Below are 22,655 nucleotides of genomic sequence, written 5' to 3' on the forward strand. Positions count from 1 at the left end.
TTGTGCAGGGAGACTAACTGAACACACAGTAACACTTAAAAGTTTGGCGTCACTGATGTCAGTTTACTTTTCATGTGTACAGAGCACCATTTTCAGCAACCCTCCCTCCTGTGGTCCAATGCCACATTGTGTTAGCTAATCCAAGTTTGTTGTGTTAAAAGTCTCACTGATCAGAAGGAAACCTTGTCCAATTGTGTCAGCACAGTGGAAAACTTGCATCAGCGTTGAGGGTTTGATTATAGTCTTAAAAAAGCACTTTCTCCGGAAATTGATCAGTCTGGTCTTGTTCTGAGAAATGAAGGCTGATAAAGATACTTAAAATTATGGTTATTATATATTAAAGAAAAACATCATTATTTCTAACATTGTCAATGTCTTGACTTTATTATTTATTCCTAGCAGACTCCGTCAGAGACCAGACTCTCCTGGACCTGGACCTGAACCCAGCTGTGTGTCCTTCAAGAGTGACGCGTCAAAGGATTTTCTGATTGATTTTAAACAAAGCGGTGGAAGAAAGTAAGTTATCAGAATGTAATTATTCATAATTATAATAAGGAAGGCTATCACTTAATTTTAAGACACCATGCCACTAACCTGTGGACGGAGCTGAACTGGAGCCAGCTTCATCCTCCAGGTGATACTGAGCCAAAGCACAGCTCCAAACTATGAAGAACTATTCAGGGAGGAGGCAGTCGGCTGGTGTTCTGCCTGTAATGGAGTGACCAGCAGTCACCACATCTCAGCCCTTTTGAGCTGTTGTGGGAGCAGCTTGACCGTATGATACAGAAGAAGTGCTTTTCAAGCCAGTGCAGCCTGTGGGAGGTGCTTCAGGCAGCAGTGAGGGACGTTTCTTCAGATCACCTCATCAAACTGACATCTAGAGTGACAAAGGTCTGCAAGGCTGTAGCTGCTGCAGATGGAGTATTCTTTAATCAAAGTTTGAGGGACAAAATTATTATAGTAAAAATTATTGTTATTATATATTAAAGAAAAAAATGCTTATTTCTAACATTGTCAGTGTCTTGACTATATTATTTATTTCTAGCAGACTCCGTCAGAGACCAGACTCTGCTGGACCTGAACCCAGCTGTGTGTCCTTCAAGAGCGACTGGTCAAAGGACTTTCTGATTGATTTTAAACGAAGCCGTGGAAGAAAGTAAGTGATCAGACTTTAATTATTCATAATTATACACTTTATCAGATGTATTTGTTGTCTGTCTAATATTTAATATTTTGTGCAGGGAGACTAACTGAACACACAGTAACACTTAAAAGTTTGGCGTCACTGATGTCAGTTTACTTTTCATGTGTACAGAGCACCATTTTCAGCAACCCTCCCTCCTGTGGTCCAATGCCACATTGTGTTAGCTAATCCAAGTTTGTTGTGTTAAAAGTCTCACTGATCAGAAGGAAACCTTGTCCAATTGTGTCAGCACAGTGGAAAACTTGCATCAGCGTTGAGGGTTTGATTATAGTCTTAAAAAAGTACTTTCTCCGGAAATTGATCAGTCTGGTCTTGTTCTGAGAAATGAAGGCTGATAAAGATACTTAAAATTATGGTTATTATATATTAAAGAAAAACATCATTATTTCTAACATTGTCAATGTCTTGACTTTATTATTTATTCCTAGCAGACTCCGTCAGAGACCAGACTCTCCTGGACCTGGACCTGAACCCAGCTGTGTGTCCTTCAAGAGTGACGCGTCAAAGGATTTTCTGATTGATTTTAAACAAAGCGGTGGAAGAAAGTAAGTTATCAGAATGTAATTATTCATAATTATAATAAGGAAGGCTATCACTTAATTTTAAGACACCATGCCACTAACCTGTGGACGGAGCTGAACTGGAGCCAGCTTCATCCTCCAGGTGATACTGAGCCAAAGCACAGCTCCAAACTATGAAGAACTATTCAGGGAGGAGGCAGTCGGCTGGTGTTCTGCCTGTAATGGAGTGACCAGCAGTCACCACATCTCAGCCCTTTTGAGCTGTTGTGGGAGCAGCTTGACCGTATGATACAGAAGAAGTGCTTTTCAAGCCAGTGCAGCCTGTGGGAGGTGCTTCAGGCAGCAGTGAGGGACGTTTCTTCAGATCACCTCATCAAACTGACATCTAGAGTGACGAAGGTCTGCAAGGCTGTAGCTGCTGCAGATGGAGTATTCTTTAATGAAAGTTTGAAGGACAAAATTATTATAGTAAAAATTATTGTTATTATATATTAAAGAAAAAAATGCTTATTTCTAACATTGTCAGTGTCTTGACTATATTATTTATTTCTAGCAGACTCCGTCAGAGACCAGACTCTGCTGGACCTGAACCCAGCTGTGTGTCCTTCAAGAGCGACTGGTCAAAGGACTTTCTGATTGATTTTAAACGAAGCCGTGGAAGAAAGTAAGTGATCAGACTTTAATTATTCATAATTATACACTTTATCAGATGTATTTGTTGTCTGTCTAATATTTAATATTTTGTGCAGGGAGACTAACTGAACACACAGTAACACTTAAAAGTTTGGCGTCACTGACGTCAGTTTACTTTTCATGTGTACAGAGCACCATTTTCAGCAACCCTCCCTCCTGTGGTCCAATGCCACGTTGTGTTAGCTATTCCAAGTTTGTCGTGTTAAAAGTCTCATTGATCAGAAGGAAACCCATGTCCGGTTCTGTCAGCACAGTGGAACTGTGCAGAACTGTTGTTCTTAAACTGCTTGTAACCAGCCTCAGCTCTGACCGTCAATGGTAAAGACTTGGTGCTACAGATATATTTCTTTTATAAGCGTGTTAATCACTTTGTGGACCAGTAAATCAAAAGTCTAGACCCGCTATAAGAGAAAGGGGTACGGTACAGGCCATTCGCATTGAGTGAAAGAGTAAAACTCACACAACCGACAGGTTTGTTCACATGTATTGATTAAAAGAAAAAAATAAAATAATGGCGTCTCAGTAAACACATGAGAAATCAAACAACAGTTCACAAAGTAAAGCCCCAAATCACTGACAAGATCACAGTCCTGTTTTCAATGGCTCGCCACGACTACCGAGCTTCAGAGTCTACCTTTACAGATCAGTAAGAATCCCAGCAGAAGGAGTCTTCATGCCGATCTTGGAACCAGGAATCCATTCAAAGGAAAAGACCCGGCCTGTATAGGCCAAAAGAGGGTTACTATAATATTCTCATAAAGAAAAAAATATATATACTTTTACATATTAATATATATGCATATAAACACACATACATTCATGTACATTAAGACATTGTTGCTTAATGAGCATTATAACTATTCTCACTATCGACCAAATGAATTGAACATGTATATCAACATTAACATGAAACAAAATGGCTGAACCATTACTCCTCTGTTCATCTCTTGTTCTTTTAACCACCACTCACTCTCACAGAAAAACACACGGAGTGAGGGTAATGTAATTAAATACACCTTAATATAAATGAATTTTTTTAAACACAACATGCATGAAATTAACGACTAATATCGGTAAAAATGTACTCACCAGAGGCTCAAACATCATATACACACACTCCGGCACAATGCAGATCACACGGCTCTCATCAGTCAAGGTCCCGCTGTGGTGACTATTCAATAAAAAACAAAACTTGTCACCTGACGGTGGTTTGGGATGGTTCTTGACTCGATTCCAGAGTGAATAAAAAAGAAAGGTTGCAAAGGTGATCTCTTTGGGTGAGGTTCCCGTTTATTTCAACAAAAAGATAAGGTAAGTTGACAAAACAAAAGGTTTTCTATTTCTTCTCTGGCTGTCGTGTAAAAACTGTGTCTTTCCCACCACCACTCCACTCAAACTAATCAGCTCTCCTGATCTTAAGCAGCTGGGGCAGCTGCTGAGGTAAAAGAAAGCAACTGAAACAATACTGCACCCTTGTGGAAAAGTAAATACCTACACAACATAAAAAATGGCTCCTACACCAACTTTTAAAGAAACAGGGACATGGGAGTTCAAGCAATGTGTAATTTCACAACGGGAATTAGCAAAGTTCAAGTGGCTAATGGTCTAAGCTAGGGCCACGGCTGCTAGTAAACACAACTCACGTTCTCCTTCGTTTTCCGTCAAAATCACACAGTCCACTTAATCAATCCGCAGGAAGAAAAAGGGTTTCACTTTCGGCTCCGACGATAATAATGACGCAGTCGTTGGAATATCTGGCTCTCTTGCCTTCCTAAAACAAAAATATCCACAGCGAAGATTAGCATGCAGCCACCTCATTGTTGGTCCGGCAGAGAGAGAGTAAGTGAAGCAACGCACGACGACACGTACACCCTGACGGCGTCTGATTGGTTATGCTACATCACGTGAACTCCTCATGTCCCCTGAATCTTGTACACTTTGAAAAGCATATTCGCCACACTTGAAATGAAATGAAATATCCTTTTTAACAGATATAAATAACCTTGTGTACATTAATTTATTTAAATTTGTACTTTTTATTTATTGACATTCAAGATTTTAATCATAAATTCTATTTATTCCTTCCATGTAAGATTATTTTAAATTGAACCCCCTATTTATTTATCTGTCACATAAAAATATGAATTTATTTATTTATTTATTTCACCCACAAACCTATAAACTGGACTACTAATAAATAAAGGGCCTAGTAACCTGGGTTACATGCTGGTTATTGAAACAATAAAACTGGCCTACATTAGGCTAGTTGAGTGTCTGGAGCAACTCATTTGTACATTACCATGTTAACTTTTTAAAATTATTTTCCAATACTTCTTTGGATCATTTAAGTTACTAGAAAGGTAGAACATGAATTCACTCTGGAGTTTCTGTAAGAAGAGTTTTGTTTTCAGCGGAAGAAAGAAGTTTCAGTGTGTTCTGGCTGCAGTGAGATTATTTGCTGTTTCTATGTGTTTCTATCAGGAAGAGGAAGATGGAGAAACCAGAATCCAGCCGTGTGTCCATGAAGAGTGACCGGTCGATGGGTCACCCTATTTCCTTCCAAAATGGACGTCACGCTGTTGATAAAAGGTATTTAAAATTGATTTGAAAAACAAAACTATGTCCCAATCTGAAAATGTTTTTCACCAGACCGCCATGATGTCAATAAATCAGTCAATAAAAGCAAAAACTCTGGTTCTGAGGGAAACTGATGGAAGATCAGTGTATGGTGGGGAGCATGTATATGAAGTCCAGCCCAGTGTAGTAGAACCTGATGTTTTTGTCCGTCTGAGTCAGTTGATGATGTTGCACATCGTCTCATGTACACAGGGAATCAAATCCAGTAGAGCAGGGCTGAGAATAAATTAATCAGGATCAGCCGGGTAAGACCTGCTGACTTTCACGGCCACGGCCTACAGTTTTATAAATATTATAATAACATTTCTCCCACAAGTATTGTTCTGGTTCAGAGTGGGGAGAGTTCATGGTTTCTGAGAAAAAGCTGTAAAAAGCTGAGCAGCTAACAGCAGACAGACACAGTTAGAGAGTAGCTGGTGAACATAGTGGTCCCATCCCCAGATGACCTGTGATCACAACTTAAAACAGCAGAGGCAGGCTTCGTGGACCTGCTACCTCTCCAGGGTCAGTATAGTTTTTTCCCTCCAGGAGTTCAGAACCATGCCAAGAATGTTGTGACCTGGGAAGGCTGAAGCTTGAATTCGTTGTTGTTCAGGCATAGGCCCAGTCTCTGAATGTTCTCCTAGAGTAAAACCACATGACAATCGATGAAGTAAGAATCCTCAGCCCCACAGCTTCATGGGTGATGTCTTCATGCAGGTGAGATGAGACAGTGATATACCATAAGGCAGGACAGAAACTTGTGTTTTTTGCTCTTTTCGCCAAAACCTTAGACAATGCCCCTACCCAATGAATATGTGACAGTATGCATCCTTGACGTTGATGGAGGATCACTAAAGGTGCCTTGTAGAGCTCAAGAGATTGTCGATTCAGTTCCCGCTGGAAGAAGTGTTGTTCAGACACAACCACCAACTTTGACAATATGTTGTGGATCACAAAGGTGTAGGGTGTTAATGGGTAATGGATGCAACACAATGTTGATTTTCTACACTCTGACATTTCAAATGTGTGCTGTGTTGCAGACAACATCAAAGGTCGGAATATTTGAGAAACTTTCAACTTCGAGTTCATGAGTAGGAATTCCGACTTTGAGTGGCATTCCAGTGTTCCTCTTGTCTGGAATGCAGCATAAGACCTGAAAAACATATGTAGTCATGTTATGAGTGTGAAAATATGCATTATATTGTCTTATTATGAAGAGCTTAAGATTTTTTGTCGCTCAATAAAAACTAGAATATAAATTCCAAAAATTACAGATGAAAAGCTTTAATCTTAAGACAAGTTAAATTTTTCTTCAACAAAATGTGACATTGTGAAGGTCGTCAGAGGTCACTGAGAATAGCTTAGTGGATACACCATCTGGCACAGTGGGCGGCTTTTATGGTATAATAGAGTTCAAACCCCGCTTTGGGCAGAAGTGATGTTCAGACACAACCTCCAAATTTGACAGTATTGTGTGTCTCACACAGGTGTAGGGTGTTCAGCCTTTATGAGTCCAACACAATGTTTATTTTTCCTACAAACTGCCATTTCAGCTTTACCTGAAAGAAATAAACATGTTTTATGAGTTTCTGAATTCAATCAGTGTCCACATGGATATCAATATTTCTTAAGAGTAGTCATGCAGTTTCTTTATCTGCTTTACACTCCAACAGTGGATGGGATCAAAATACTGAGCAAGAGTGCCCTCTACTGGTATTTCAACTGTATAGCACCAGGGTCTAAATGTATAATCACAAACATGATAGGCATTGATTGACATTCATTGACAAGGTTTGCTGTTTGAGCCCCACTAAGTGCACTAACTGCAAGAACACTGCAGCTTTCAGCAATCACACTTTCAATTTTCCACTTTGTTCTGTTTACAGAAGGAAATGCATTTTCTGATTCTTCATGATTCCTCCACAGAGTCGACCAGGAGAGCTCAGAGGTTCCCAGAGGTCCGTCTGCCCAGCAGCATCAAACACACCTGGACTCCATATTTATGGTCTGTACATGAACAACAACTACTTTTACATCCAGTCTGTTCACAATAATCTCCGTGCTGCACTTTACAGACCAGTGGTGAATCTGTCCAACATGGATCTGATGTTTGGCTCCGTGATGTTAAATGTTCTCATTCACATAATATTCTGTTCCAGCTGCTGGAGGAGAACATTGTCACCTTTGTGAAGAACGAGCTGAAGAAGGTCCAGAAGGTTCTGAGTTCATATTACCCAGAATGCTTAGAGAGTCAGAGGGAGGATGAGGAGGTGTTGGATGGTGAGGATGAAGAGCAGAGGAGGAGCAGCAGAGAGGCATTTCTGAAGATCACACTTCACTTCCTGAGGAGAATGAAGCAGGAGGAGCTGGCTGACTGTCTGCAGAGCAGTAAGAGGATTTCTCTAAAGATTTAACATGATGGATCAATGAGACGTTTACTGAAGTCTGATGATGATGATGATGATGATGGAAAATCTGTTTATATATTCAATCTTTAGGGGAAGGAAATTGTCTTATTGTCTTTATAAATAACTTAATGATCTTGTTTGTTGTGTGTTTATTCAGGAAGTCATTCTGCAGTTTGTCAACGTAAACTCAAATCTAACCTTCAGAAGAAGTTCCAGTGTGTGTTTGAGGGGATCGCTAAAGCAGGAAACCCAACCCTTCTGAATCAGATCTACACAGAGCTCTACATCACAGAGGGAGGGACTGCAGAGGTCAATGATGAACATGAGGTCAGACAGATTGAAACAGCATCCAGGAAACCAGACAGACCAGAAACAACAGTCAGACCAGAAGACGTCTTTAAAGCCTCACCTGGAAGAGATGAACCTATCAGAACAGTGATGACAAAGGGAGTGGCTGGCATCGGGAAAACAGTCTTAACACAGAAGGTCACTCTGGACTGGGCTGAAGACAAAGCCAACCAGGACATACAGTTCACATTTCCATTCACTTTCAGAGAGCTGAATGTGCTGAAAGAGAAAAAGTTCAGCTTGGTGGAGCTTGTTCATCACTTCTTCACTGAAACCAGAGAAATCTGCAGCTTTGAAGAGTTCCAGGTTGTGTTCATCTTTGACGGTCTGGATGAGTGTCGACTTCCTCTGGACTTCCACAACACTGAGATCCTGACTGATGTTACAGAGTCCACCTCAGTGGATGTGCTGCTGACAAACCTCATCAGGGGGAAACTGCTTCCCTCTGCTCGCCTCTGGATAACCACACGACCTGCAGCAGCCAATCAGATCCCTCCTTGGTGTGTTGACATGGTGACAGAGGTCAGAGGGTTCACTGACCCACAGAAGGAGGAGTACTTCAAGAAGAGATTCAGAGATGAGGAGCAGGCCAGCAGAATCATCTCCCACACCAAGACATCACGAAGCCTCCACATCATGTGCCACATCCCAGTCTTCTGCTGGATCACTGCTACAGTTCTGGAGGATGTGTTGAAGACCAGAGAGGGAGGAGAGCTGCCCAGGACCCTGACTGAGATGTACATCCACTTCCTGGTGGTTCAGGCCAAAGTGAAGAAGGTCAAGTATGATGAAGGAGCTGAGACAGATTCACACTGGACTCCAGAGAGCAGGGAGATGATCGGGTCTCTGGGAAAACTGGCTTTTGATCAGCTGCAGAGCGGCAACCTGATCTTCTATGAATCAGACCTGACAGAGTGTGGCATCGATATCACAGCAGCCTCAGTGTACTCAGGAGTGTTCACACAGATCTTCAAAGAAGAGAGTGGACTTTACCAGGACAAGGTGTTCTGCTTCGTCCATCTGAGTGTTCAGGAGTTTCTGGCTGCTCTTCATGTCCATCTGACGTTCATCAACTCTGGAGTCAATCTGTTGTCAGAGAAACAATTAACAGACCGTCAATCTGCAGAGACACATCTCTATCAGAGTGCTGTGGACGAGGCCTTACAGAGTCCAAATGGATACCTGGACTTGTTCCTCCGCTTCCTCCTGGGTCTTTCACTGCAGACCAATCAGACTCTCCTCCGAGGTCTGCAGACACGGACAGGAAGTAGCTCACAGACCAACCAGGAAACAGTCGGTTACATCAAGAAGAAGTTCGAAGAGACTCTGCCTGCAGAGAGAAGCATCAATCTGTTCCACTGTCTGAATGAACTGAACGATCGGTCTCTAGTGGAGGAGATCCAACAGTACCTGAGATCAGGACGTCTCTCCACATATAAACTGTCTCCTGCTCAGTGGTCAGCTCTGGTCTTCATCTTACTGTCATCAGAAGAAGATCTGGACGTGTTTGACCTGAAGAAATACTCTGCTTCAGAGGAGGCTCTTCTGAGGCTGCTGCCAGTGGTCAAAGCCTCCAACAAAGCTCTGTAAGTGTGGAGAAGTTTTTTCAGAATGCAGTAAATGTGCAGTTATTGACCCAAATAGAAATAATTTTCTTGTTCTGCTCATTATTCTTTATCCAGACTGAGTGGCTGTAAGCTCTCAGAGAGAAGCTGTGTAGCTCTGTCCTCAGTTCTCAGCTCCCAGTCCTCTAGTCTGAGAGAGCTGGACCTGAGTAACAACAACCTGCAGGATTCAGGAGTGAAGCAGCTGTCAGCTGGACTGGAGAGTCCACACTGCAATGTGGAAAGTCTGAAGTAAGATTAAGTCATAGTTTGTCTTAACGTGTTTTAATTATGTATTATTTCATTCAAACAGCAACTCCTCTTTCACCATTTCAAATTTAACCATACAGGAAATGTTTCCAACATGTTTGGTTCAAATTCCTATTCACTTGTTGTTCTTCCAAAATATGAACTCTAGCTGAGATTGAAAACCTCATGATTTTCTATCATGCAACTTAACATTGATTTTCTGTTTAATACTGATTCAGGAATGATGATGTCCCCAACTACTCAGAGTAGAACAGCAAGGACTTAAACATGTCCTAATAAGAGATTATACATCACCACCAAAAGTCCAGACTCCATACTTAAACACCAGTGTTATTTATTATCTTATTTTTTCATTTCCTCTTCAGACTGAGTGGCTGTAACCTCTCAGAGAGAAGCTGTGAAGCTCTGTCCTCAGTTCTCAGCTCCCAGTCCTCTAGTCTGAGAGAGCTGGACCTGAGTAACAATGACCTGCAGGATTCAGGAGTGAAGCTGCTGTTTCCTGGACTGACGAGTCAACATTGTAGACTGAAAACTCTCAGGTCAGGATTCATTAAACAATTCAACTGATGACAATTTTAAAACTGATTGAGATTTGTGGATGAGTAGCTGACTTGTGTAGGATTGTGTCTGCCAATATGATTTGTGAAAGGACTTTTAACTAAACTTTGACAGCAGTTCAGACTCAGCAAATTACTCTTCATAAGAATTTCCAATCATTTTCCCTTGTTTTTGTTTTTAATGTTTAATTATTAAGTACAAAACCTCCCAAAGTGGAGTTCTTCCTCTGTGTGTTGGCTACTTGATCCAATTTTTATTTTGTGAGTGCACACAGCACACAACTCATGGTGAATGGCTTTTTTCTCCATTTTTGATCCCAGATTCATTCTTTTGAAGCACATTGTTAAGCCATGATAGCAGCTTGGTTTTATGGATGGTAATATAGGTCCATCAGTCTGCCCTCCACTTTGTTCCAGACTTTGACCAATGGCATTTGAATCTGATAACTCTTATGGTTTGGTTTATTTCCAAATACCTGCAAAACTAATGACATTACCAGTGTGTCATTAGTGCTAATTAGCAAAATAGCGTAAATTAAATTGGTGAACATGATAAAGATTATACCCTCTAAACGGGAACATGCAGTACCCCCAGATGTTCTTCCATGTGTGTTGTTTTGTGTGTCTGCAGGCTGTCAGGCTGTCTGATCACAGAGGAAGGCTGTACTTCTCTGGCCTCAGCTCTGGACTCCAACCCCTCCCATCTGAAAGAGCTGGACCTGAGCTACAATCATCCAGGAGACTCAGGAGTGAAGCTGCTGTCAGCTCGACTGGAGGATCCAGGCTGGAGACTGGACACTCTCAGGTATGAAGAGTCCTACTAATAGTTTACTGTTCGTTTTTGTATACAGTGTTTTTAGCATTTTCTATCCTGTAGATAGATAGATAACCATTAGTGATGTTAACTAGCAACACACTAACATTAGGTCGCTTTGGTTCGTTGTTATACCTGACGCTTGGAAGAGCTGCCAAAAATTAAAGTGACTGACAAACACCATCTTGTGATAGCGAGCAGTAAACCTTCGACCTCATTGCTGGATAAATCACCAATCAGAGAGAAGGGTAAACTGTTGTACGATAATGTGTTTGTGCAGAGCTTTTTAGGAAGCTAGCTGAAGTTTAAAAAAAAACTGTGATTTTCCAAACGATCAAAAAATGCCAAAAAGACTATATCCAAAAATGAACAGTAAGCTATTAACAATATATACAAAGCGAAGTGTGAAAAGTGAAGTACTTTCACTAAGTTATGGATGAAAATCACTGAGATAACTCTAGATGTTTACTGTACAGCTGGAACATGAAGCAGAAGGACGTGCAGTTTGTAAAGTGGATAAACATCACGCTACATTGTGCAAGTGTAGACCTGTTGCAGTTTAAACAGATCTCTGCATGTTAATGAACTTTTTACCATTTTGTGAAATGTCCTTTTTTGCCCTCTTACCTGGGATCAGTTTCATCTCCGTACAGAGACAGGTCCAGGACATGTTTAGCTTAGCTTAGCACAAAGACTGGAAGCAAGGGGACACTGCTAGCCTAGCTCCATGAGAAGAGAAATATAAACCTTCCAATAACTCCAAAGTTATATTTATTTAAAACTGTGTTCAAACCTGATAACCACAGGACAGGACTTTAAAGGTGCTACAGTCATTAGAGTTAATTTTACAAAGATGAATTAAAAACTAAAAGTGAATAATTACATACATTTAGTTTTTAATTCAAATACAATTACAAAGTAATTTAATACAATGTAACTTTGAATATAAAACTATTAATTATAAATTAAATGTATTTAATATTTAAATGTATATGTGTGTATATATATATATATATGTATATATGTGTGTGTGTATATATATGTATATGTATGTATATATCTATATGTATATATATATGTGTGTGTGTGTATATATGTATATATGTATGTATATATATATATACACACATACATATACATATATACACACATACATATACATATATACACAATTCTTTCCTCAAAGTTGTTTGAGACAATGTAAAACACCAATGGTTTCCCCACGAAGTGACAGAAACACACACAATATTGTGTTTAGTGGCTTCAGATGTTTCTAAAATATAAACAGATCTGCTTAAAATATAATAATTGTTGAGTCCTTCACCTGGTAAATAAAGCTCTTAGCTCTCACCTGTAACCTGTATAGTCTATTGTGTGCTACTGAATCAACCAGAAGGTGAAGCATAGATGTTATGAGCTACCATGCAGAACAGAAATGTTTAGTTTTTAAAGTTAGAGAGACAATATATCAACATTTTAGACTACGTCCACACATTGGTGACGTGTCCCACAATGTCCCACACAAACATGTCCTTTGTCCCACATTTGGCTCATTGGGATCTGGTCATCCTAACTGCACACTGCCTGCCAAACACACACTGAAGTATACTCCAGCTCTGCATCGATCACATCACCGTCTCCTCTGTACATCCATGTGCCAGCTACTGTTGAATGAATGTTGTTTCCCACTGATGTAAATCAACATTATGTCCAAGTGTTATTTTAAGGCCAACCAGGGAAAAAGGAAATAAATGGTAACGGCTACTGTTTGTGGTTCACGTTTGATTTAAAGTATAAAGAACTGAAGATGAAAGATGTTAACAGATACTGGCCGCGTTTCCCAGATTCGTTAAGAAGCTCTTAAGTGCTAAGATCTTCTTAGGAGCGCTCTTAAGAACGCTGTGAAAGAAGGATGTGTTTCCCAGAGTCGCTCTTAGCTTAAGAAGATCTTTCACTAAGAAGGAAATGTAAGATCGAGCTGACCCACTCTTAACAGCCTTCTTAGCGACCAAATGCTCAGTGATCAAACCGCGTCAGGGAAATTTACATCCTCCACTTTTCGAAATAATAAAACAATGCTCAATGTTGAAATTCGCTCATAGCTGCGGACCACTGGCGCAAGAAAAAAAAAACGTTTTATTGAATTACACGTTTTCCACACACATCTGCATATATGAGTTTATAGTACTACACATAAAAATACAACAACCCTGTGGCATTTCACAGATATCAAGGAAACAGGTGTAATTAAACTCAGCTGAACCTCATCCAGAGAGGCTTCACCTGCTACTCTGCGTTGCCAAAGTCCACGCGTGTGAGAAACCATGGCTGCAATACAGCACATTTTCGCTGCGAACCAACAGCGATGCCGTGCGCGAAGCCAGGTGGTATACATAAATGCATACGTGCACGCATACTGGACGTGCTGTCAGACCGGGCTGTCCTGGCAAAGTACCGGCTGCCCCGTGCGGAGATCCAACGGATGATCACTCTGGTGTCTCCACACATCCAGAGAGCAACCCACTGCAATTTTGGCCTCAGCCCGGAGGTGCAGCTCCTGGCTGCGCTGCGTTTTTACGCCGTGGGGAGCTTCCTGGAGGTGGTGGGGGATGGCACCGGCCTCAGCAAAGCATCGGTGTCATGGAGTGTGGCAGCTGTGACACCGATTCTCCTGCGCCATGCCCGGACCCACATAAAGCTGCCCACCACACTGGACGAGGTCCGCCAGGTCCACCAAGGGTTCCACGCAGTGGCTGGGACCCCCGGGTGATCGGTGTGGTGGATGGCACCCTCATTCCAATCCACAATCCCTCCCTGGTGGATCCGTGCTTGATCGGTAGAAAGCACTACGCGGCCATCAACACACACACACGCACACACACACACACGATACATGCGTAGCCTAATTGCACCTGTGTGGGGACCACGGGGCGCTGTGTGTGACTTATGCGCTGATAAAGAGGTGGGTGATCGATTTGCCTGGCATCGATTGATTCAGTTTCAGCAGCACCGCGGTGGACAGCTCCCACTAAGAGCTTCTTAAGAAGCTTCTTTGGCTTGATCTTAAGGTTCTCCTAAGAAGGCAGTTAAGAACGCATCTGGGAAACACCCGTATCTTAGCGCTCCTTCTTAGCCGAACCCTTCTTAAGTCCTTAAGAACGATCGAATCTGGGAAACGCGGCCATTGTCAGGACGTCACATGACGCTCAGGGTCGGGTCTGTCAATGATACATATACGTATGCAGCCATGTGAAGCCGCTCGGTTTTGCACTTTTGAGATATGAATTCAACAGCAAACCATAAAAAGGGAGAACAGGGAGAAGCAGGCCTGATGGACATATTGTGTTTCTGTGTATGAGTCATGTCATGTCCATGTCTGCATGCTGAAAGAGGATGTGCTGCTCTGACCCCCCTCCTCCTTTCAGGGTGGAGCCTGCTGGAGTCCGATGGTTGACACCAGGTCTGAGGAAGTGTGAGTGTGTTTTTACTTTGATTCAGCTTCACACTGTGACATCACTCAGTCACCTCTGTGATGTCATCACCACACTGATGATACATTAATAACTGCAGCTGTGTTGTGTCTTTTTCTCTCCATCAGATTCCTGTGAGCTCACAGTCGACACAAACACAGTCGGCAGAGACATCAAACTGTCTGACAACAACAGGAAGATGACACGTGTGGAGGAGGATCAGTCATATCCTGATCATCCAGAGAGGTTTGAGTCCTACTGGTCTCAGCTGCTGTGTAGAACTGGTCTGACTGGTCGCTGTTACTGGGAGGCTGAATGGAGCGGAGATGTTTCTATATCAGTGAGTTACAGAAGAATCAGAAGGAGAGGAGACTGTGAGTTTGGACGGAATGATCAGTCCTGGAGTCTGTGCTGCTCTGATGATGGTCGTTACTCTGTCTGGCACAATAAGACAGACACAGTCATCTCCTCCTCCTCCTCCTCCTCCTCCTCCTCCTCCTCCTCCTCCTCCTCTGGTAGAGTAGCAGTGTATGTGGACTGTCCTGCTGGCACTCTGTCCTTCTACAGAGTCTCCTCTGACTCACTGATCCACCTCCACACCTTCAGCACCACATTCACTGAACCTCTTTATCCTGGGTTTGGGCTCTTTTGGCCCACTTCCGGTTCCTCCTCAGTGTGTCTGTGTGGTGTTTAGTCTGCAGAGTCTCCTCCTGTCACAGAAACATTGTCAGTGCTGAACAGTTGAGTCTGTACAGGATCACAGTCACATCAATCTTTCAGCTTCTTGTAATAAATTCATCAGTGAACTTTGTACAAAATGATTCAGAGTGATTGAAAAGATTCTTCATTTACATTTTAAACTTCTTCCATTAAATTGTGTAAATTGCGTTGACTTGTACTTTCTGTCATGTTGTTTTGAATTCTGACTCTTGTTCCAATAAAATCCAGAAATATTAGTGAAATGTCAGAAACAGGAAACATTGACTCGTCTGTAGTTTAATTGTAAAGAGTCATTGTGAACAAAGTTGTAAATGTTCAGTAAAATATGATCAGATGTACTCGACACTCCACCTGAAACACTCTGACTTGTTTCATGTGTTTCTAATGATGAAACACAAAGTTTGATCATGTTGGTTAAAGGTATAGTTGGTAATATTGGAGAGCAAGCCAGATTTGAAAGTGGCACCTCGTCTAAGCTCCGCCCGCAGAGGAGAGCTGTTAGCATTGGGCTAATACAAGCTACAAAAGTAGCTAAGTTGGCTAACGTTACATATTTCATGAAAATAACAAATCCCCCCGAAGCAAAACAAATAATTACCTGTCCAACAAGAAGACAGCAGCCTCTGCATCACTTCTGGAGCTACTGTAGCTGCATTTCCTCTGCCACTGTTCTCTCCTGCTAACTGTGCTAACTCTTCTTCTTCTGCTGTTTTATGGCTGTTGGCAAACAGCTGTTAGGTGCATTACCGCCACCTTCTGACCTGGAGTGGATCTCCTGCTAACTCCATCTGCAGCGTGCTGAATATATCCGGCAACACGTGACACGTGATGAGTGCGTGCAGGGAGGAGGGGGGACAGAGGGGGGTGCAGGTAGGACGAGACATGAAGGCATCTGATTGGTTCTTCCATGTCGGACCGAGAAGAAGGGATTGGTCAGGAGTTTTTACAGGCCTGCAGCTGCCACAGAGGTCTGATTTATTTGGCTCCTTTTTCTGAACACAGTGGCCCTCATTTATCAAACGAACGTAAAACCGTGCGTACAACCATTTCCACACAAACTTCGGTATTTATCAATTTGGACGTGAGCGGAAGCTACGATCAGATCTCACGTCAGGTCTGAGCTTGTGTACGCAAATCTGAGTCTGGATTTGCGGTGCAGCACAGCAAAATCTGTCTGAGTCTGAAAATAATTATTAAACAAACCTCAGCTGTCATTAAGCATAAGCAGTCACGTATTTAGGACAGATCAAAATGGATTCTTAAAACGAATTTTTAAAAAAAGCCATTTTACTGATACCACTTTTTTGTAAAATAAAACAATATGATAGGCTAAATAGCCTAGAGATTGCTGGGTTTCCGAATGTGGTTGGAGAAATTGATTGCACTCATGCGCGTCTGAAGGCACCATCCATGAATGATTACGCATTCATCAATCGCAAAAACTACCACTCGATAAATGTACAGGTGATTTGTGATGCCAAGCTATCACTTTTAAACGTGGTGGCCGGGTGTCCGGGGGACACACGATTCTTTTAGCCTATATTTCAAAACAGCTGTGTTGGCGCGCGGCTGAAGGAGGGCGCACTGCAGAGCCAAAGTCACCTCCTCGGTAAGCAGCTACCCTAGATAAATTGCATTAAACTAAACAAGGTATCAGATGATGGACATTTCGGTATGGTTCTTCTAGGTGACCAGGGTTATCCTCTAATACCCAATAACCCTGCTGGCAAACCTGCTACAGAGCAGGAATGCAGATTCAACAGTGTGCACACACACACACGGGTCACAGTGGAGCGCTGCTTCGATTGCTGAAGGGCAGGTGGCTCTGTCTCGGACCAGCAGGGGGAATGCTGCTGTGCACCCCAGAGAAAGTGTGCGATATTATTTTGGCCTGTTCAGTTTTACACAACATCAGTGGATGGAGTGCCTTCTGATGTGCCGGCACAGCCAGATGAGCCAATGCCCATTGTCTCTCCATCTCGGAAAAGTTTCTCTTCTTGCCAGTGTTTCTTCTCTCCACGTTTGACCTCAGTGGACGAGGCCTCCGAACCAGGAATATTTAAGGGCGTAACATGTTAATGACGATCGAATTCAGCCGCCGCATTTATCAAGACCCGATCATTCGTACGCTGGGATTGGTCAGATACGAATGTTTCATAAATCACACGTGTGTCCTGTCGTAAGACCAATTCTGCGCTCAGATCTGCACCCGTTTTCACGCAAGATTGATAAATGAGGGCCACTGTGTATGGACTACTCTCAGGGTGGAAAGACCATTTCACCCAGTATAACAAAAAGTGTTTCTGAACAGGATTACCAACTATACCTTTAACACATGTAATTATGCCCATAGTGACGTCATAATCTGTCAACATCTGTTCATTTCTGTGTGATTATTATATGAGAAGGAAACACGTTAATGACAATCATTGTGTTTCTCAGTGTTTTGTGGCTGTTGAAGTCCATCAGATCCTTGATGGTTGTGAACGTTGATGTTCAGAGCAAAGAGTCTCAAACTTGTACAAATGATTCAGTTTTGTTTAAATCTTACTTTATCAAATCAAATCAAATCAAATTTTATTTGTATAGCCCAAATTCACAAATCACAGTTTGCCTCAGAGGGCTTTACAATCTGTACAGAGACGACACCCTCTGTCCTTCGACCCTCGATTCGAGTGAGGAAAAATCACAGACCACAGCTGGTTTTCCACACAGCATTTACAGTAACTCACGTGACACGTCTCAGATCAGGAGGCGCTGCTGCCGGTGTGTTTTTAAAATGAGCGAACTACTGTAGGCTAGTAGCGCCGCAGATTTCTCATTCCCCACCTTGTTTGACTGAGAGTGTTTCGAGATGGTTTTCATGAATGAACAGGCAATATGTCACTGTCAGACCGGATCGTTTGACGGGGGGTCGGGCCGTATGAGTTTCACTTCTACCGCGCCGTCCACTTGAAATTATAGTTTTCTTTTCCTCAAAAGTTCTCCGCGAAAACGGCACTGAACGCAAAGACTGAATAGAATTAATATTTTCACTCATTTTGACCTGGCTACACGATGAAATGAACCACTGACAGTTTCCCGCTGAACAATTCAAACAAGTCAGTTTTGCGCATGCGCGTTGGCAGATAAACTGCTTCACTGACAGCTTTTTTGCCATTCAAAATGCTCATCTACAGTAAACACAGCCTCTAGCAGTAACTGTACTACTCGGTGTCACAGTGCGCATGCGCGAAACAAGCTGTCAGCTTTCCAGCTTTTCGCAAGCAAAACGGGACAGATTAGGCACGGATTTAAGACCAAAACAGTAGAACTAAGGTATTGTATAATTGAACACACTGCCAGATTAATATTTTCAATTATTTTCATTGAAGGGCTTGGGCATGCACTGCATTTATAGTTTATTATGACCGCTCGCCCATGATCTACAACAATCTGAGACCGTTTAGCAGCACAGCAGAGTAACAACACCAACACCAACATGTTATAGTCACATCACCTGCAAGGAGGCGAAGAGGGAGAGACTCTCCCCAGACTCCCTCATGAAATCTCTCCATTTAGTGAGTTTTTGAGTCAGGAGACACACACACACACACACACACACACACAGTCATGTCAGGGGACACACTGACTTACGTTCATTCCCTGGGGACTTACCTGAACTCAGACCCAGTGATGGAGTGTAACTAAGTACATTTACTCAATTACTGTACTTAACTAGAATCTTGAGGTACTTGTACTTTACTTGAGTATTTCCATTTTCTGCTACTTTATACTTCCACTGCACGACATTGTGGAGATTTCATTGAACCCAACATCAACACAACATCACCAGACTAGTTGCTGAGTTAAAACAAACTTTATAACGTTGTGAAACTCTGTCTGTGGGGACTATTGTTACTCAATCCAATTGTCCTCTGAACCGTCCGCACCAACCCATGCCGGCTCGGTTCCAGTCCAGCGGCGAAACATCAGATCCCGCTTGATCCGCTTGCAGCGCACTCCACTGATGATCCCACACGATCCTTCGGATTACCTTTGGTAAAACAAAGAAACAACAAAACATCAGCGTGTGCATGGCTACACGGTCAAAAACTGTGCTCATCCCCGGTCCCAATCATCTTCACCTGCCCTGGTGAGCTCACCTATGTGAGTGTTCAAAACAAAAACAACAAACAAACAAATACTACATACATACGTAATGGCTGCAACAGTATCTGACAGACTCTGAATCATTGTCTCCTTGTTATAAATTCAGCATTAAATGAAAACAGTCAGTTGTTAGTCTCCTTGTAGAAAGTGTCAGTTTGTGGCAGCATGGCTGTACCAGCCTGTCTGCTTCTGTGTCTAAAGTGCTAAAGTCTGACCTGCCAACATTTAGCAGCTGTTTGAACACACTGTTTACACTGATTTCACCATTTACACTCAATTTATGAAAGAAGAAATATTTTATTGATCTAAACATGTCACATTTTACAAACACACTAAACAGTAACCAGTATAGGCGACTTCTTTGTCACCAGACTCCCTTAACAAATGTGTCAGTTTAGTGAGTTGTTGAGTTGGAGACACTTTATAAACTGTGTGAAACTCTGTCTCTGACTGATTCTGACTTATTTGGGACTTCTAAACTCAGTAATGTGGCCTCACACTGAATATGAATATTTGTTTTGGCAGCTCCTCCTGCTTCATGCTGTCTCTGCAGAGCACACAGACCCAACACATATCTGCAGAGGCAGAGCGCCCTCTGGTGGCTGCAGGCACTCACTGCATCTCTGTGTGGAGAGTCAAAAATCCCTCTGGTTGTTATCACAGCAGCTGAATCACACATACAAATATATGTTGTGTATTTGTACAAGTGGACTTGAAAGTCTACAACCACAATCTAACTTTAAATATATCCAAGAATATTCATTAAAAATATGCTGTATTTAATAATTAATCCTGTCCACGTCTGCTCTGAAAACATCTCCGCAGACTTTTGATCAAATCTTTACTTTTCTTTACTTTCACATTGAATATTCAACATTATTTCACATTAGATACAGTTTCGTTATGTAAGAAGAAACACCTTGTTTCAGCTCAGCTTCTTCTCTTTGTCTCACAGGAAGCTGCTCTTCTGCTTCATTTGTTTGTATTCAAAGATGAACGACCAACAAATTCCTCTTCTTGGAACTTCAATACCCAGAAATCCTTTGGGGTGACATCACTAACAGTGAACCTGTACTGCACAGTGTGATGCTGTCCCCTGGTGGCTGCACTCTGTAGCAGCACGAGACTCAAACTTCTCTTATCCGGTTCTTTCTTCATCTCATTTGGACTTTCAGGTTCGTGCATGAAGTATAAATTAATGTCCATCGTTCACGTTGTATAATGAAACATCCCATTTTGGGGGTATTTGGTCCGTGTACGTTTCGTTAGTTTGATTTTTCCTTTAAACCGAACTGTCAGAAAACGAAAGTAAGCTGGTAATTTGGTTTTCCGTTTCAAACCAAAAACCAAAAAACCAAAATTCAGGCTGGTTTTTTGGTTTTTTGGTTTTTGGTTTTAAAACGAAAAAACGAGGAAACCAAAATCAAATTACGGTTAAATTTTGATTGTCTTTTCGTTTTTTGATCTTAAACAGCACATTAAGGCCGATGACTGACCGGAAGTGTCTGAACTTCAAAATAAAAGCCCAGTGAATTAAGTTTTAGCCGTAGACACTAGATGAATGGCCTATAAAAAAAAATTCTTCTTTGTAAATGTTGTGTTTTGAGCACATTAATACATATTCAAAGCTGTGTTTATTTTTACACATTAGCGACAAGCTCATCGTTTAGTTCATCTTCTCCTCGCTGCGCTGGGTCTCTGTCTTCGCTGCGCACGCTGTAGCGCTTCGCTTCCATTCAGTCAGATCATTTTCACAGCGTGTTCTGCCGCCCGTCTCCGGTCCCAACCGGGCTCCGGACACGGAGCAGAGACTGTCCGACAGGCTGTCCCTCTTTGAAGCAGAGGATGAGGTCAGCTTCACTCCCGCTTCTGATCTTAAACAACACTGAACTTCAAAATAAAAGCCCAATGAATTGAATTATAGCCATAGACTGTGCCGACTCAATCCGACCCTGAGATCTCCAACCCCGGGCATATTTGGCAGGTGGCAGCGGCCCCTTTATGGTTCTTTTCTACTGTCCTGATCGTCCCAGCTACACCCAGGCGCAAGAGGGCAAGAGGACTTCTTGTCCCACCACTCTCAGGAGTTGTAGTGGTAACTGTTAAGTGTAGCCTAATTGGCAGCTTAGATGAGGGGATCACCTCCGCCGTGCGTAATAGTCGCGCGTAATGACAGAGGGTAGAAATTAGCATCAATAATCTTCTTTAACTATTAAATATACTAAGTGTGTGTGGAACAGAAATGGGTAAGTCACATCAAATACACAGCTCAACAATTGTGGATGAGGCCAGCCAGCTCCTTTGTTCTAAGGGCAAAGGCCTCACAGGTGAGCTGGCTGCCTATAGACTCCAGACTCAATGGATGTGAGGTGGAGGGAGGTGGGTTTGGTTTTTTTGGTTTTTTTTACAGAGAGGAATTATGACACTTAATCAGACTTCCACATGTGTAGTAATTAAACTGTTTAGCACAAAGTATGGATAAAAATTATGAAACTTTTCGGATGAGATGACCTTGAGGGTACGCTCGCAGTGCGACACCTGCTGGTGTTTTTTGGTAAATGAACAACATGGATTTTAAAAGGGGAAAATAAAGGTTGTGATTGGATCTCCAGTGTGGAGAGAGGATTTACACTCAATGTCCTGTAAACATCACACTGGAACGAAGTCTGTCACTGACATAATCTTAACAATGATACTATTATGATTTGTATGCTTGCTGGCGACGGAATGAGTTTCGCAATGGGCGGACATACTGTAGGCTAGTGGGATAACTGTAGATTCATTGATAAGACTGTCAGGCACACACAAAGCCAGTAATAGCCTACACTGTTTTCGGCATATAATAATGCTGTGTGACGCTAACACTCAGTTAATGTAGCTACGAACCAACTTCCACTCCATATTTATCCATAAATGGACGAAGACGTCCTGAACCAGCTGTCATATCAATTTGCCGCCTGATCCACCTTTCTGTATACCTCTGTGTAGGTTCCACCATGTCATGAGACAAACATGCAAGAAGTCGCGCAGTTTATTGTGTTTAACCGGCGAAGAGCTGTCATTACGCGCGACTATTACGCACGGCGGAGGTGATCCCCTCATCTAAGCTGCCAATTAGGCCACACTTAACAGTTACCACTACAACTCCTGAGAGTGGTGGGACAAGAAGTCCTCTTGCCCTCTTGCGCCTGGGTGTAGCTGGGACGATCAGGACAGTAGAAAAGAACCGTAAAGGGGCCGCTGCCACCTGCCAAATACGCCCGGGGTTGGAGATC

At 42.3% G+C, this 22,655-nt stretch overlaps 1 protein-coding gene across 8 annotated transcripts in view; it reads left to right on the forward strand.

Annotated features, from left to right (window-relative positions):
- LOC311253455 (uncharacterized protein) overlaps positions 1 to 15,576 on the forward strand; it is a 25,090-nt gene extending 9,514 nt beyond the window's left edge. For 2 of the 8 annotated variants that reach the window (XM_084347447.1, XM_084347452.1), the window contains exons 5-17: positions 400 to 516; positions 1,046 to 1,156; positions 1,633 to 1,749; positions 2,279 to 2,389; positions 4,900 to 5,007; positions 6,964 to 7,042; positions 7,197 to 7,425; positions 7,603 to 9,379; positions 9,476 to 9,649; positions 10,033 to 10,206; positions 10,856 to 11,029; positions 14,464 to 14,510; positions 14,637 to 15,576. In XM_084347447.1, the coding sequence (XP_084203573.1) occupies positions 400 to 516; positions 1,046 to 1,156; positions 1,633 to 1,749; positions 2,279 to 2,389; positions 4,900 to 5,007; positions 6,964 to 7,042; positions 7,197 to 7,425; positions 7,603 to 9,379; positions 9,476 to 9,649; positions 10,033 to 10,206; positions 10,856 to 11,029; positions 14,464 to 14,510; positions 14,637 to 15,202 (3,784 nt within the window). In that variant the 3' untranslated portion in view covers positions 15,203 to 15,576. The remainder of the gene's footprint in view (positions 1 to 399; positions 517 to 1,045; positions 1,157 to 1,632; positions 1,750 to 2,278; positions 2,390 to 4,899; positions 5,008 to 6,963; positions 7,043 to 7,196; positions 7,426 to 7,602; positions 9,380 to 9,475; positions 9,650 to 10,032; positions 10,207 to 10,855; positions 11,030 to 14,463; positions 14,511 to 14,636) is intronic. The other 6 variants (XM_084347449.1, XM_084347450.1, XM_084347453.1 and 3 more) reach the window with 6 other exon arrangements.
- The last annotated feature ends 7,079 nt before the right edge of the window (positions 15,577 to 22,655 follow it).

The sequence above is a fragment of the Pagrus pagrus genome (genome assembly GCF_965226575.1).
Source record: "Pagrus pagrus genome assembly, chromosome: 24".
Lineage (NCBI taxonomy): Eukaryota > Metazoa > Chordata > Actinopteri > Spariformes > Sparidae > Pagrus > Pagrus pagrus.